The 16,687-nt window shown below is 37.5% G+C and overlaps 1 protein-coding gene across 3 annotated transcripts in view; it reads right to left on the bottom strand.

Moving 5' to 3' along the window:
• NFKB1 (nuclear factor kappa B subunit 1) overlaps positions 1-16,687 on the bottom strand; it is a 120,291-nt gene that overhangs the window by 67,601 nt on the left and 36,003 nt on the right. For all 3 annotated transcript variants that reach the window (XM_037830347.1, XM_037830346.1, XM_037830345.1), the window contains exon 5: positions 14,631-14,729. In XM_037830347.1, coding sequence (XP_037686275.1) covers positions 14,631-14,729 — 99 coding nt within the window. The remainder of the gene's footprint in view (positions 1-14,630; positions 14,730-16,687) is intronic.

Raw genomic sequence — 16,687 nt, 5'->3', positions numbered from 1 at the left:
GCTGAAGAAAGTCCTACAAAATTCATGAAGTGAAAAAAGCAGGGTTCAGAGTATTCTATAGATTAAAAGGATATGCGTGTGTATATAAATACATATGCTTTACTGTTTATGTTTTTTTATGTATTTGGATATATAAATATGCATGAACTTACACAGACATACACATGTAGGGGTGCATATGTGTGCAATATTTTTTGAAAGCCTGTCCAAGAAATTCATTAACAGTGCTTCTCTCTAGGGAGGAAAGGGATCTTGGATAGGAAGGAAATTGATTTTTCACTGTATGTCTTTGTATTACTTGAATTTTTATTAAACACATGTCATATTTAAATGAATAAAAATCTAATTCTTATTTTCAAAAATATTCTCTAGAAGAGAGTACACAGGATCACACAATTTCAGTAATGAAGGGGATTTAGAAGTCATAGGCTGATCATGGAAGTGAGAAATTAATTGATATCGGTTATCTTTGCTCTCTCTTTGAATTTTTCCAGTACTCAGATTTTGCTTGGTGATCCACCCACCCCGATTCATAAGTCCTGCCCCTGGATCCCTAATCCCACTGCCATATCTGGGGGCGGAGCTCATGAATGGCTGTTAACACAGTCAGTCTTTCCCACATTACCTGTGTCTAGTGTTTCCTTCAGTGTCCTAAATGAACATTTGTTAGCTATGTTCCAGGGATTATGCTAGATGCTTTTATGTCAATTACATCATTTAATCCTTACACTATCCTGCAAGGTAATTATTTGTATTTTCAACTCATAAATGAGGAAAATAAAATTTGAAGAGATTAAACAACTAGTTGAAGATCACACTATCTGTAAGTGGCACAAGCTTAAGTAAAATCTCACTTTTGCTTTCAAGTATGGTTTTTGACCACTAAACCACAGTTTTATTTAACTACTATAGGACAAATGTCTCCACTTTGGCAACTTAATGGGCTTACTCAGATCCTGCAAAGCCCCTAGTAATTCTGTTACGTAACACATGAATAAAGAATCTTATAAACAATTGATTATCTTCTCTTGATCTGACTATTGCTCACTGGGTTAATATCTAGGATGTGATCTCATATCTGTTTTCTTTATGAAATCTTGCAGTGGTATGTTGGAGTTAGCCAGACTGGCTCAAAAGTGCTCATTGTTAAATTTTCAGAAATTAATTTCATGTTGGTTGCTTGAAACTGGCCAAGATGAAAGTACTTACACCACAGAAATTGGCAAATGCTACAAATCAGCCCCCTCCTCCCCCCGTAGGGAGACAGTTGTTAAATTTTTACAAGCCTACCACTCTCTCTCAGTCAGGCCCATCATCTAATCAATGGGAAAATACTATCATAGGAATTTCTTTCTTAAGTAAATTATTCAAAACACCGGCAAACTTCTCTGACCTCAAAGTTTCACTGCTATTCCTTAAATAGATAATAATACATAAAGAAACACCAAGGATACATGTAAATTTCTTTCCAGGTGTATCATGGGGTTGAAATGAGCATTATCTGATACTTGCTGAACTACTGGTTTGTAAGCTTAATGCCATAATACAGTCATACAAACTAGTGCATGTTTAGTGCCTTAGAGAACATAGTTAAAGAATTAATCCTCTCTGGCATTCTGCTACCTATAAGATTTTCACAAGAAATCACCTTACATTTAGAAAGTGTCTGTTCTTGGCATAGCATCAGATTTCAATCTTTCACCTTAATAACCCCAGATAGAAGGAAGGATATGTGTAAACAGAGTGGAAGCAATACTGGTTAATAGGGTGTGCTGGAAATAAATTAGTGGAATGGTGAAGCTTTTGTGTAGCTGCATGATTGCATAAACCAATCAGCACAGCTCCCATTCAATTTTCACACTAGTGTTTCGGTATATAAAAATAGAAGGAGTTATCACTGCTAAGTGCTTATTATGTTCCAGATATTGAGTAACATAATTTACATATATATTCTTTGAAGTAGGCATTATTTATTTTGGTTTCATAGATAGGAAACTGAGGCTTAGCCAAGTTAACAACAGCTACTAATAAGTAGAAAAACTAGGAACCAAAATCATGCACAGCCCTGAAGCAAATGACTTCAGAACCCATGCTTTAAACAAGTCCACAAGTCACCAAGAATCTCACCTAGTGAATGAGAATCTCTAAATGTAGAACCAGAAATCTACAGCTTTATTACATTCTTCCAGGACTTCAATTAGACACCTGTTACTCTTTTTCTTCTACTTTTGATCTCATCCTTTTTTCAAAATTTCCATGTTTATTTCTCTGTGCTACATTCTGGGAAATCTCTTCAGATCTATTTTTCAGTTTGATAATTATTTCTTCAGCTGTATCTAATGTTGCTTTTAACACACTCATTGAGTTATATCATTTTAATGATTATATTTTTAATTTTCAGAAATTCTGTTCAGTTTTCTTTTAATTCTGTCTGGCCCATTTTTAATTCTATATTTTATTTTTAAAAGTTAAACAAACTTGTTTTTTATTTATAGATCAGATAACTAATAACTCAATTATCTGAAAATGCTAGGGGTTTAATGCTGCTTTTTATTGTTCTCCCAACTCTTAATTAGTGACTTGTTTGCTTACATGTTTTATAATTTCTGATCGACTTGCGTTTGACTAAACCTTTGTGTTTGCCTCTGCCAGATTCTGAGGGTTCTACCAAAGTGGAACCACTTTATATTAATTTCTAGAGTTGGGGTTTCCTAAACAATGCAGTAAGTGTAAATCTAAACCTTGAATCTGCAACTCTGTAAGAGTTGGGCCTGTAGTTACTGATTCTCGACAGAGACATTATATCTTTCATGTTCCAGAGTCCAGGATGAGACATGAAACTTCTGCATTTTTTCTCTGCCTGAGAATCTCAGTTTCAATTCTTCAGACTATAAAGGATGAAGGCTTTATCTCTTGTTCTTGGGAAGCTGCTAAAAACCAAGCTTCTTGATTATCCAGATCAGCAAATACTTCTAGGGCGGCTGTAGCCCCAGAGTCTGTCCATATATAGTTGCATTTCTTCCTTACAAGCACAGTTATGCATTAGACACAATGTTTATTATATTTTTGTCCTTGAATTTCTGGTGTTTTGTAGTATAAGGGTTATCTATGTCATCAGACTTTGGGAATGGAACAAAATCTGCATTTTAAATATGTTTTGGAGGAGATTTTTATGCATAAAGTTTGAGAACCAGACTGCACTGTCTCCCATTGGTCTCCTGAAGAAATCAATTTATGTATCTCTATGACTTTATCACATCTCCATCTTCAACTAAGACAGGCTGGAAACTGTAGCTAATGAGTTATTCTGCTTCACAGTTTTAAAAAAATTCATCCCAATATCCTGCTCCTCAAGGTAGAGTCATGTATCAACCAGTCTAGATTAAATCTAATGTAAACAAAGCTAAATATTCACCCACATGCTTCAGCCTAGGTTTTGCAAATAGAAGCTAATATCTGTAATCAGTGGACAGGAATAATTTAACATCCTGCTTTTTTCTTAATAGCAGGCCATAAACAAGTCTTCATGTTGTATAGATCCCTCACAATGATCATTTAAAAAAACACGATGGCTTAATATTCTATTCATATTTATACCATAAGTATCTATTTACTCATCTGTTGCCAAATCTTGTCATTATAGAATGACATGGGTCCACAGAAATTATCATAGAATTACAGATTGCCTGCACTGTGATTTAGCACATGTGGAGGGGGTCCTGGGCATTTCTGCGGTTAGGAGATTCTTGGGTAATTTCGATGTACACTCCTAATTAAGAAACAGATTTAAAGGATCCCTGAGAGTAGAGACAGATCCTCATACTTTGATAAATAATAGTCACCCATGATGGTTAAGAGTATGGGCTATGAAATCATATTGCTTGAACTGAAATCCTGAGCTCCGTCTCTGAATGGCTGTGAGACCCAGGGTAAGTTTCTTTTTTTTTTTTTTAACTTTATTTATCAAAAAATTAAAAACAACCACAACAAACATTTCAAGCAAAACAAAACAAAGTAATAAGAAAAACAAATGTCCTTAAATAACTACATGGCTTCTAATATGATCCTACCATACACCAAGAAAATTAATGAACCATAGTCATTCCTGAGCATGACTTATGTTTCTTAATTCTTGTCAGGGCTTGGTTTCCTCATTTATAAAATGAGGATCATAGAACCTACCTCACTGGATTGTTGTGCTGATCAATGAGGTGGTGTAAATAAGCACAGCAAACCATTCTTATTATCATCCTGTTGGGAAGATTGAGACTTAAAGATGAGAGACTCTTGGTGAAACTCCGCATGTACCTCCCAGCCCACCCCCAAAGACCTCAGGGAAGAGAATATAGACTGGCGGGTTTTGATCTGGAACCCATCTGGGGGATGGGAGTGGAGACTCAGACTGCCAGGGTGGCTTGCAGCTTCACTTAGACCTGAAGGCAGGTTGAAAAGCAACTTGTCTATGGAGGAGACAGTGATACATTTTGTAGATCAGAGTGCTTCTGGGTTTTCACCTCACTTTATCAAGAACTGCCAGTATGTGAGAAGGAGAGCAGAATTCCTGAATGGAAAGGGGAGATGCTATATAATCTTCAGACCAAGACCACTGGGGTTCTTAGAAGAAGCCAACAGAGATTTGCTTCATATTGTACATTGGTCCCAGGAGTAATCATGTATTTAGGGTAGTGTAGAGAAGAGCCTCCAAAGCAAGGTCACCAGAGTTGATAAAAACAAAACTTAAAATTCAGACAATTCAGAAACTCAAGAAGTCAATGGCTATCTTAATAATTTCTAAGGGTTAAGTTTTATAGCTATGACTTGTTAGTATATCTCCTTTAATGAGTAGCTTTCTCCAGTTCCTAAAGAGACTTTTAATACATACAGTGGATTTAGAGAGCTATTGTTAAAAACATTCTGTAAATAACATTTTGCTCTAGGGGGTCAAATGCAAAATTTCTGAAATACTTGAAAGAAGAATTATATAGAAGTCTAAAGTGTGATTACATTTAGGAAGAGAATTTTGTCTGCTTGCCTAAAGCATTCCCTGACACATAGTCAGTGCTCAATGAATTGTTTTCCCTTTATTGGCTTCACCTGCTAATGTATAATTAGCACCTCCATGGAAAAGCAAGAAAGAAAAAGCAGTATATTCACTTTTTTTTTGGCTCTTGCTACTGTCTCACCTCTTCTCCATTCAACCCCCAGGTTGAACGAAGGCTTTCCTGGGCTATATGTTGAGTAACCTAAAACATTTCAACTCATTTAAAATGGATGAAATATGTAAAAATGCAAACATAAAAATTTTTAATGAAAAAATAAAAAGGGAAAAATTTTAAAAAGACATTATCTGGAGAACCTAAGATGGCGGCTAGGTGATACAGGGCAAAATAAAAATGAGATAAAAACCAGAAGGTGACCCAGAATACCAGTTTCAGCAATGCATCAGCTGGACAAGGTCTGCTAGAACCACAGGGGCCGTACACTTGGTGAAACCGGGAGTCTGCATTCTGAAACGAGTGAGTAAGCCGGGTGAAAGACCCACAGCCTTGCTGCGGTGTGGGGAAGCTGGGGGTTGGCATTTGGAGATGAACCAGTTCTTTTAAAACAAATAAAAAAGGGGGTGGGGAACCCAGGAGTGGCTGCAGTTGTGATGGTGGGAACCGCGCAGTGAAGCATGGCAGAAGTGGGCTGAGCTAACCTCTCAGTGTCTGGTGTGGAGGATAGCCCGCTGCAGATTCCCTCAGGGCCAGGGGAGTGGAGGGGAGAGCTAAAAGGAGAAAGAAACTCCACTGCTTGCAGCTGGCTCCCCAGTGGGCTGGAGACACTCCTGCCTGGGGCCGTGCCCACAGCCCAGAGCCGTGCCAGTTGTCCCAGAGCTGGGAAGGAGGAACTGTGTGAAAAGTGGGGGGTTGAGATGCCCCATTCAGCCATCTTTGCATCAGGCTGAGAGTGCCCCTGCACGGCCTGGTGGCCCAGGGCTTCCCTTGAGGGATGGCACGCACTTGTGACATAGCACAGCCTTCCCTCAGCAGAGGTCCTGGAAGATCATAGCTGAGAAGGGGGGCCCGCACAGAAAACCCAGGGGTGCTATGTCAATGCCGGTGGTTTGTGGGTCAGCGACAGAGAAAATCTGGGGCAAAACTGAAATGAAGGCTTAGATTCTTGCAACAGCCTTGAATCTCTGGGAACATCTGGGAGGTTTGAATATTAAAGCTGCCCTGCCTCCCTAACCACCCAGACATACGCCCCACATTCAGGGCAGACAGCTCAAACAACACACCCAAACACACCAACTGAATCATTTCCCCACACACCACAAGACAAAGTTGAGAACTGACTTGAGGGGTACAGGTGACTTGCAGACGCCATCTGCTGGTTAGTAAGAGAAAGTGTACACTACCAACTTGTATTTCTGAAAAATTAGATTGGTCCTTTTTTTTTTACAACTTGAAAGAACCCTATCAAGCAAAGCAAATGCCAAGAGGCCAAAAACAACAGAAAATCTTAATGCATATGATAAAACCAGATGATATGGAGAACCCAATCCCAAACACCGAAATCAAAATATCAGAAGAGACACAGTACTTGGCACAATTAATCAAAGAACTACAAGCGAGGAATGAAAACATGGCAAAGAATATAAAGGACATGAAGAAGACCATGGCACAGGATATAAGGGACATAAAGAAGATCCTAGAAGAGCATAAAGAAGAAATTGCAAGGGTAAATAAAAAAATAGAAGAACTTATGGAAATAAAAGAAACTGTTGGCCAAATTAAAAAGACTACGGATACTCATAATACAAGATTAGAGGGAGGTGAACAACGACTCAGTGTCCTAGAAGTCCACAGAACAGAAAATGAAAGAACAAAAGAAAGAATGAAGAAAAAAATAAAAAAATCGAAATGGATCTCAGGAATACGATAGATAAAATAAAACGTCCAAATTTAAGACTCATTGGTGTCCCAGAAGGGGAAGAGAAGGGTAAAGGTCTAGAAAGAGTATTCAAAGGAATTGTTGGGGAAAACTTCCCAAACCTTCTGCACAATATAAATACACAAAGCATAAATGCCCAGTGAACTCCAAATAGAATAAATCCAAATAAACCCATTCCGAGACACATTCTGATCAGACCCTCAAATAGCGAAGAGAAGGAGCAAGTTCTGAAAGCAGGAAGAGAAAAGAAATTCACCACATACAAAGGAAACAATATAAGACTAAGTTGTGACTACTCAGCGGCCACCATGGAGGCAAAAAGGCAGTGGCATGACATATTTAAAATTCGGAGACAGAAAAATTTCCAACCAAGAATACTTTACCTAGCAAAACTCTCCTTCAAATTTGAGAGAGAGCTTAAATTTTTCACAGACAAACAAATGCTGAGAGACTTTGCCAATAAAAGACCTGCTCTACTTCAGATACTAAAGGGAGCCCTACCAACAGAGAAACAAAGAAAGGAGAGAGAGATATAGAGAATTTTAACAGACATATGCAGAACCTTACATCCCAAATCACCAGGACACTCATTTTTCTCTAGTGATCACGGATCTTTCTCCAGAATGGACCATATGCTGGGACATAAAACAAGCCTCAATAAATTAAAAAAAAAAATTTGAATATATTCAAAGCACATTCTCTGACCACAATGGAATACAAATAGAAGTCAGTAATTTTTGAATTGTAACTCCACTAGTTACTTCCTACATGATATAAAATACACGAACTCTAATGACAAATCAGTGGTTTTGAACTCAATATAAAACATGTAATTTTTGACAAGAACTATATAAAGGTGGGGGAATGGAGGGGTATAGGAACATAGTTTATGTGTCCTACTGAAGTTAAGTTGGTATCAAAGAAAAACAAGATTGTATGGATTTAAGAGGTTAATTTTAAGCCCCACAGTAAACACAAAGTAATTATCAGAGAATATAACCATAGAGGTGAAAAGTAGAGTAGGGGTTAAGAGAAATGGGGGAAGGGGCAATGGGGAGTTAAGTAGGGTTGCTGTTTGAGGTGAAGGGAAATTTCTAGTAATGGATGGTGGGAAGGAGATAGCATTACAACATTCTAAATGTGATTAATCTCACTAATGAAATGCTTGGGAGGGGGTGGAATGGGAAGATTTAGGCTGTATATATGTTTCCACAATGGAGGGAAAAAAAAAAAAAAAGACAGTCTAAATAGATGAATTGAATGCCAAGGATGACCCTGGATGGGATCTGAGGATGGAGGACAGGAGGGTCAAAGGGACACAGTTGAGACATCAGGAAAAAAAAAAGGAAATATAGAATGTAAGCTTTGTATCAATGTTGAATCTCTTGTACTTCTTAGCTGCGTTTAATGGGATTGCATAAAAGAATGTGTTTGTTCATGGGAATTGTATATGTGAATTATAGTGTTTGTTCAAGGATGTGTGCAGCTAGCTCTCATATGTTCAGAAGATAGAGCAACAGATGATGGATGATAGATAGGGAGGCCGGGAGGGAGGGTGGGAAAGAAATAGCGGTGTGACAGCATGTTAAAGTTGGTGGATGGGGTATCGGGGAAGGGTCAGGGTATGCTGGAGTTCTGTGTATGGGGTTTGTATTGTTTTTGCAACTGTTCCTATAACTTTGAATTTATTTCAAAATAAAAAAAAAGACATTATATGTTTTTTAATTAGCTGCTGTCAAATAGCTAAAGTGACATGTACCCTACAGCACTGGTTCTTAACTGTGCTTGAGTATTTTCTCCCTTTGAAAATTTGGGATAAAAAGATAAAGCTCATTACATCAGAAGAATGCATATACATACTCATAAAATTCTTCATATAAATTCAGAAGCCCAAAAACACTCTGAAACCCCCAAAAGGGGTCCCTGGTTAAGAAAGCCTTCTCTTCAATATGCAGCTTTTCTTGTGTGTCACAGAACATAGGGCATAATGTAGATAAAGAGACCATGGTTATTTTTCCTTACTAACATATGCAAAAAGGGAACAGCTTAGGGATGTCAATGGAAATTTTAATAAATGCTATCAATAGGTTCTACATGCATGCCTAATGCATTATTGGTGATCTTCTCCTCTGTTATTTTCAGAAACTGAGTCAGATTAAATTATTCAAAATTAGTTTTCCAAGTAGACCCTTAAAATGGCAACCTTCCCAAATCGGACAAGTCTATACAAAGGAAAGGGAGGTTATGCAAGGATATGTGATATCCTTAAATGCCACAGCAGATCAGTCAGTCTTTATTTGACCTTGACAGAAATTTAATATTTAGGATTTTGAAGTGAGAGGCACCAAGAGTGGAGATTTTTCTTTTAAATCAACAGGGAAGAAACAAAAAACAAACCAAAAAAGAAAACCAAAAAGAACCCACACACAAAAATACTGCTGTTGACCTAAACACTTCAACACATGCCTTCTGTTCAACACAAAATACTCAGGAAAGAAAACATATGTGAGGACCAGCTTCCAGAAAATGTTTGATAAAAATAGTTGCACTTATATCAGCTGTGGTTCAAGTTATAGCCCACTGCATTTGATATTTATAACCAAAGGGAAAATAAGAATACTAACTTGCTAAGCTATTTATATGTTAGAATCAAAGTCACTGATGCTGATTTCTGTTTAGAAAGTGGGCCCTGCTGAAGGAAGTCGAGTCAGCGGACGATGGGATATGGATTCCCTCTGGTCACTCTAGAAGAGAATCAGGGAGGGTTTCTGAAGCCCACGAGGCTGTGCCTCTTGGAGCCATTCCACTTCTATGAAGAGGAAGGCAGTTAGGTTAAAAAATTTTTCATGCATGACTTTCGGGAAAAAGAAGGAAATGAGCCTTCTCTGGCACTCCTTGCTGAGTCAAAAACAGGCAGGGACAAGTTTGGCCTAGAGGAAGGGACTTGTGCTTTTCTGCCAGCCTCTCCCATTAGGAGCTCCATGATGAAACTAGGACTGAGGAAACTTTTTAGGAAAGGATAATAGATTATAGAACTTTCAACAGGAAGTAAATTTTTCTTTTTTGTAAAAAGGGCAAGACATGAGTTAGTCTGCATATTTTTACCTTCTCTAAGATTTTTCTCTGAATATTACTTTTTGTTATAAGAGTCAACATAAACTCCATATAGTGAGTAAATAAATTTTATCTAGATGGTAAAGAGGGATCAAATGGATCAAAGTGAGCACCATTTAATTTTCAGTGGGGACCAATTTTCCCTGAAAGGGAGGCATTACATGTAAAAGAAAATTTGGGTTGAAGCAAGTAAAAATTAATTTTATTGAAAATGTCAGTATTTATTTATGGATGCATACTTATATAGTAAAAATATAAATATATATCAGAGAATAAAACTTCAGAATATTGGTTTATCTGTGGAGAAGGAATGAGGAAAAAGTGACAGATGGGTGGGGTTTAGCTGTAATTGTGCATTATTTCAGAGAGCAAGACAAAGAAAGATCTAAAGCAAATAGGATATAATGTTAATAGCTATTAAATCTAGATGGTGTTATATTTTTAACTTCTCTATATGCTTGAAACAATTTATAATCAGAAAAAAAAAAATTTTAAGAATGTGGAGACTTGCACAGAAAGACACTAGAAAGTTAAAAGGGATTCATTCTCAGCAGCTAAGTGAAAGGAACAAGCCATGCCTGGGGTGACTGGCAGCCTGAGTCCTAGCAATCATTTCAACACTGTAAGAGGGTGTCTAAGTGTCACTAACACCCTGTGTATCTGAAGTAGGGTTTAAAGTATGGGACAAAATTTCAGTAGAAAATAGAGGACTTGGGTAGACAACTTGAGTTGGTTTTAACATGACTGAGCTTGAGGTATCAAATTTGGACATACGGTAGGTTTACGAGTAAGCCAAGCAGGCTATGTTTACATACTCTATAAAGTGTGGTCTGGTGTCTGTGGCCCCCAAAAGCTTTCAGGTTGGCCCCTTGCCCTTTGCTGCTGCCTCTGTTTGACTGAGTGCATCCTCCCCAGCCTCTAAGTCTCAGGTCAGGGTGCTCTCAGGGGCAGGAGAGTGGGGGTGCTCCCACAGAGGCCTGCCCGAGAGAGGGAGTGAGCGAGGAGTAAGAGGCTTTAGGTGAGGAAAAGGCAGGGCCCATAACATTTTACTTTTAAGTCAGAACAAGTATACTTAAATAAGTAGCATATGCAGGGCTCAAAAATATTTCTTTCCAGTGAATGTAAATGCCCTCTCTCTGAACCTCCTGCTGGAATGGATTCTGGGGGTGACTGTGGGGCACTCTCCATTACACATCCCCCCACCCGAAAGGGAGGGTGGGACCATTCCATAGATGCTGCCATTATTCACACACAGCTGCGCTGCAGTGTCACAAGTTGACTGAACCCCATTGTCCACTTTCACTTTCTCTTCTATGATAGTTTATAGCAGCCAAGAGAACTCCTACATTAACTTTTAGGTATGCAGTTATCAGAGAATAGACAGTTTATGATATATCTTTCCTTCTCTTTTCTTTCTTCTGACTACCCAGGTATACCAACTCAGAGATTTTAGGAGAATTTAAACAGACACCTTCATCATCATCTTGAAAATAAGACATATCTACTAATATTCAAGAAAAGTACATTTGTTTGTAAAATAATATATTTGTGCAACCTCATATTACCTCTGTAATACAGCTTAATAGTAAAAAGTATGCAAAGGAGTGAAGTTATGATTGATTTGATACTGCATCTAGATCTATGGTTCTCAACCAGAGGCAGTTTTATCCCCCAGGGGACATTTGGCAAGGTCTGGAGGCATTTTTGGTTGTCACAGTTGTAGGGGTGCTACTGGCATCTAGTGGGTAGAGGCCAGGGATGCTACTAAACATCCTAAAATGCACAAGATGGGTCCCCCAAACAAAGCATTATCTGGCCCAAAACGTCAATGTGTGAAACTTGTGAAGCCCTGATCTAGATGTATCCATCCTACTGTTTCCCTTACAGCCTCACACAGACTAGGTGCCTAGTTAACTACTGCAAAATAGACATGCAAAATTGTAAGGACCCTCCTGATAACAGCTATGTGCTGAAAGCAATTCTTTCTTCTGCCTAAATTTTAGAGAGAAAGGGATTTAAAATCTATTTGTAAAATAAAATTCACCCTCACCTAACCTTTATTAATAGTGCTATTGGGAGAAGAAGAAAAAATACCTCTGAGTTTTCTCATTCTCTCCCTCTTCTTCATTCTTCTGATTAAGAACTTCTATGTGAAATAAAATTGTTGTCTTTAACTGTCATGAACAACACAACTACTTAAACTCACAGTGACTGTGCATCAAGGAACAATGACTGTTTTTAGTTAGATTCTTCAAACCCTAAAGTTTCTCCTTTTCTTACAGCTTAATTAAATGCTTAATAAATAAATGCTGCAATAGTGAATAAGAAATAAATGGGTGAAATAATGAAGCTGTGGCTAAAATTTAATAACAACCAATCTTCCACATTTATATTTTAACTCGTTTTATTATTTGCTGTTTATATATCTATATTTCCCACTAAACAACAAACTCCTTGGTATAGAAACTTACGATACGACAAGAACATCTAATGACCATTAATTTTTTTCATTTCTAAATTACCTTGTGGATGTGAGGTGCAATATGTTGTTGAATAGGGGAAACTGCTACTTGAGAGGAATGTATAAAGACTAAGCATAAACATATAAAGGTTTTTTCATTATTCACCAATAAGTTTATGACAAAGTTAATGCCATGTAGTTTTCAGTATCAAGAATTGTTTCTTAGCCACAAAGGACTTGGGCAAAAACAGTGCATATTTCTAAAAATATATAGTTTATATTATTTGTACAGAGCCAATCCAGAAAAAACTCCCAGTTTTTCTTTTAATCTTAATTCTTCAGAAGTTATAAGCAGTGTCAATGCTGATAAGATATCTTTTAATTAACCTTATCACAAATACACACACATAAACACATACAATACTTTTATATATCACACCCAGACACAAGGGTTAAAAAAAAGTCCTGGTTCTGACTCTCCAGTATCTCAGTATCCTCTGTCCCCTGTTTTCCATTTATAATTCCCAGTGCCTTATTTCACCAGCATACTCCCATGCCCTGCCCCCTTACCTCCCTGCCCCCAATGAGCAAATGGTCTGCTCTAGGATAAAGAGCCACCAGCCCTGTGAGATAGGCAAGTTAATTAATCTCCCTGAGCCTCAGTTTCCTCATGGGCATTACATTTTTACCTATGGGGATGCTCTGAGTATTAGGAGGGATCGGTATGTAAAGCACCTGGCTCATCTTTGGTGTTTAACATGATAATTCCATTCTTTATCCCTGTTCCTCAGTCTTCTGCCAGTTTCTAAAGAGCTTGACATTTGCTTCTATGGGCTAAAGGCATCATATTTACACTACCTAATTACTTTTAGCAGGAAAAACATCTTCCACGCCGTGACTAGGGCTAAGAAACTTAAAACGCAAACATGCCAAGTAGGACCAATAGAATGGGTGAGTTTCACCCATGAGGTAAAGAATGACATGACAGCATGTTGTCTTTTATTATGGAAAAGGGATGAAATCTTAGAAAGGCCTGGACCTAGAAGTGGGGTATGAGGAAAGGAAGGAAATCCAAAGCAGGGCTGGCAGAACCAAAGAGAAATTTCCTTGACATGATTTTGCCGAGGGTTTGCCATATTGAGTTTCACCTATTCACAGAAACCAACCAAACAACAAAAAAGTTAAGGCCTGAAAGAATGTTATGTCCTTAGGGGCATGTGCACCTTAGTGAGAACTGTGTTGATAACCTTTTGCCCAAGCCTTCAATGACTGACCAAATAAAAACATTTATAAGTGACAAAATGGCAATTGATGACTTGCTCATCCACAAAACTATTTACCAGCCTATGAAACATCACCATAATATGAAAATAAGTAACCCAAATTAACTTTGAGAGAGATATACTCAGTTAAATTAACTAACAAAGAATTGTAACAGGAATAAAAGGTGTGACTCAGACACCACAAGCATGCTACGAAGTAGGATGGTCTAAGGACCACCACCTGTGTTTGCATATCTGTTCAAGTGAGGGCAGAGGTTTTGGGGGTACTTCCAGGCTCCCTATGGAGCACTTACATACATTTTCTCATTAACCTGTAAGAGACCCTATGAAGTACATATATCAATATTTCTGCATTTTATACCCTAGGGTACCGAAGTAGACAAGTGTCGAATAACCACTCAAAGCCACACAACTTACAACGGAGTCTGAATCTGAGTTCATGATCTTAAATAATACACTATATAATCCATACACTCAGTCATCTGCTCTGTTTTTCACTAAATTTCTAAAGAGCTAAAAATCAAGTATTTCCTTAAAAGACTTAAAAAGAGCTCCAGGAAGTACACAATTGAAAAAAGAATAAAACCTTTTAAGAAGAATGAGAAATAGTAAATATTTGTTAGTCACTGTTAAATTAATTTCTACTAAGTGGAAATATTAACAGAGTTTTAAAATTTGTCATCTCTTACTAAAGGACAAATTTCTATTAAAAATTACAATAATCAAGCAAACATTTCAGCTTAGGGGCAAAGGCAAATTGTAAAAGCAGTTCCTCAGTTTCACTTCTAAGAAATCAAATTTTCCAGAGTTCACATAGAAGGATACCACAGACTTACTTTGACCTGAGGGTAGGACTTCTTGTTTTTTTCACTAGACGCACCAGGGAGTCCACCATGGGATGGGCCTTCACATACATAACGGAAACGAAATCCTCTCTGCAAAGGTGAACACAGACTCAGCAAGTTTGAGAAATACTTGTAAAAAAAGATAGTGATGAAGTTATGTATTTTAAATTTTTATGAGTATTTGAAAAAAGGAGAAACATGAGAAACTGTGAAAGGAGTCTCTGTAAATGAGAATCACTTTTCCTATACTCTTAACATGAACACTGAGATTAACTGACATACGTGCCCTGAGATGTGGCTGAAAAGCAAGACACCTAAACCAGCTGGATTTATGTGGAGAGTAGAAGCCAAAGAGTTAAAGCCTTTGGACTCAACATGATGCTCTAGCTTGTATGAATCAGAGCTTCCTTATATCAAATTGCTGCTGCCAAGCGTTTCATTTTACTATATTCCTTAAAATTATGCTTCTTTAACTCTTACTTGAAGGAATTACTCTATCTCCTCTGATTACAGTTGGTTCAGGAGTGAATACAGAAATGTGTTGTTGAATATATGGCATCAGTGTTGTAGAACCCAACTTACCCTAGACTCTTCCTCTGTGAGTCTCTCTCAACAGTTCAGAGGATAATATTGTTGATTTTAAGACTGTTGATATGATCAAGCACAAGCTTGATGTGTTAACTGACCTGAATGAATCCAAAACCAGATATTCCCCTTAAATATTACTGATGACCTAGGAATTTTATAGGTGTCACTAATCAGTAAAGGGCTAGCTGTGGCTGATAAACATTTAATCACCATGTTTTTTCATTTACACAAATGTGAAGATAAAACAAGACTATCTTTCAAGTCTATTCAAGTTTTAACATTTTATGATTTGGAAAACTAAATTATAAAATGCATATTTATATACAAAGAATAAAACAAGAACAATTCTGCAAATGGGCCTCATTACATATTAAGGGAGCTGTCATTGTAATTCCTGAAGGATTCAATGTATAACCACTTTATAATGATGTCATCAATTTGCGGTAATAGTAATTTATAATTGTACAGCCAGTCAACTGGAAGGTTTTTCTTTTTCCTTTTTTTGTTCTATTTTTTCCAAATGTACCCTTTGGTGAAAAGAACAACATGTTAACATACATTAAGGACCAGCCTCACCTTTCATTTCTTTTTATTGCGGGACTGGCTTCATTTAAACAGTTCTAGATCATTGGGTCATCAGGAACTCCCCACATTCAGTACTTGCTGGTGGGGGTTTCCTACCTTATACACCCCAAATAACTATGAAGCCCCAGCAAACATGAAGGTTTTGTTAACACTCTGACTTCAGGAACCAATATAAAATTTCTTCTGCCCTTCTTACTTTTGCGCTACATTTCATTTTGTCTAGTGTGGCTTGCAGAACAGTTTTCTGATTTGTCCAGATACCCTGAACGGTCCCTGCAGTTTTCCTGATAACTTGATGATTTCCAAAGAGGAACGATCCTAAAGCATCTTTTATGAATGACTAAAACCTGAAATAAATTCCCTAATCTGGGAAAAGCCCTCAAGTTTGTACATGGGTTTGCAGTGTATGGTCAAGTCAACAAAGCTAGGACCTAAAACTCTTACATATGGCTCCTCAGGAGATTCCAGACCTAATTCGGAAGCCTTCTGAGCGTAGGTTAGCCTTTAGGAGCAATTCCTCTACTTTGCTTCTCACACAAGTCAAGTTAAAAAAAATCAGATACAAATTCAGCCCTGCATCTTTTGTAGGCAAAGGCAGTTGGTTTATTTTTAACAATTAAATGAAATGTCTAAATGTGTGAAAAAGCAATAGCATACACAACAGTTAGTTTCCAAACTTGGCTAACCATAAAGAGCAATGCTACAGATTTACTTGATTGTTAACAAATTTAAATACAACTTCAGTTTTGAAACTAATAGTATTAGATAATTAATTAACACTTAATAATATGCAAAAGAACTGGATATCCTAAAGATTAGTAATCTATGCTATGACTCATCTCTATCAGAACTGGGGAAAGTCTGTGGTAAAGAAG

This window comes from Choloepus didactylus, chromosome 3, assembly GCF_015220235.1.
Source record: "Choloepus didactylus isolate mChoDid1 chromosome 3, mChoDid1.pri, whole genome shotgun sequence".
Taxonomy (NCBI): Eukaryota; Metazoa; Chordata; class Mammalia; order Pilosa; family Megalonychidae; genus Choloepus; species Choloepus didactylus.
This window is presented reverse-complemented; position numbering and strand designations above follow the sequence as displayed.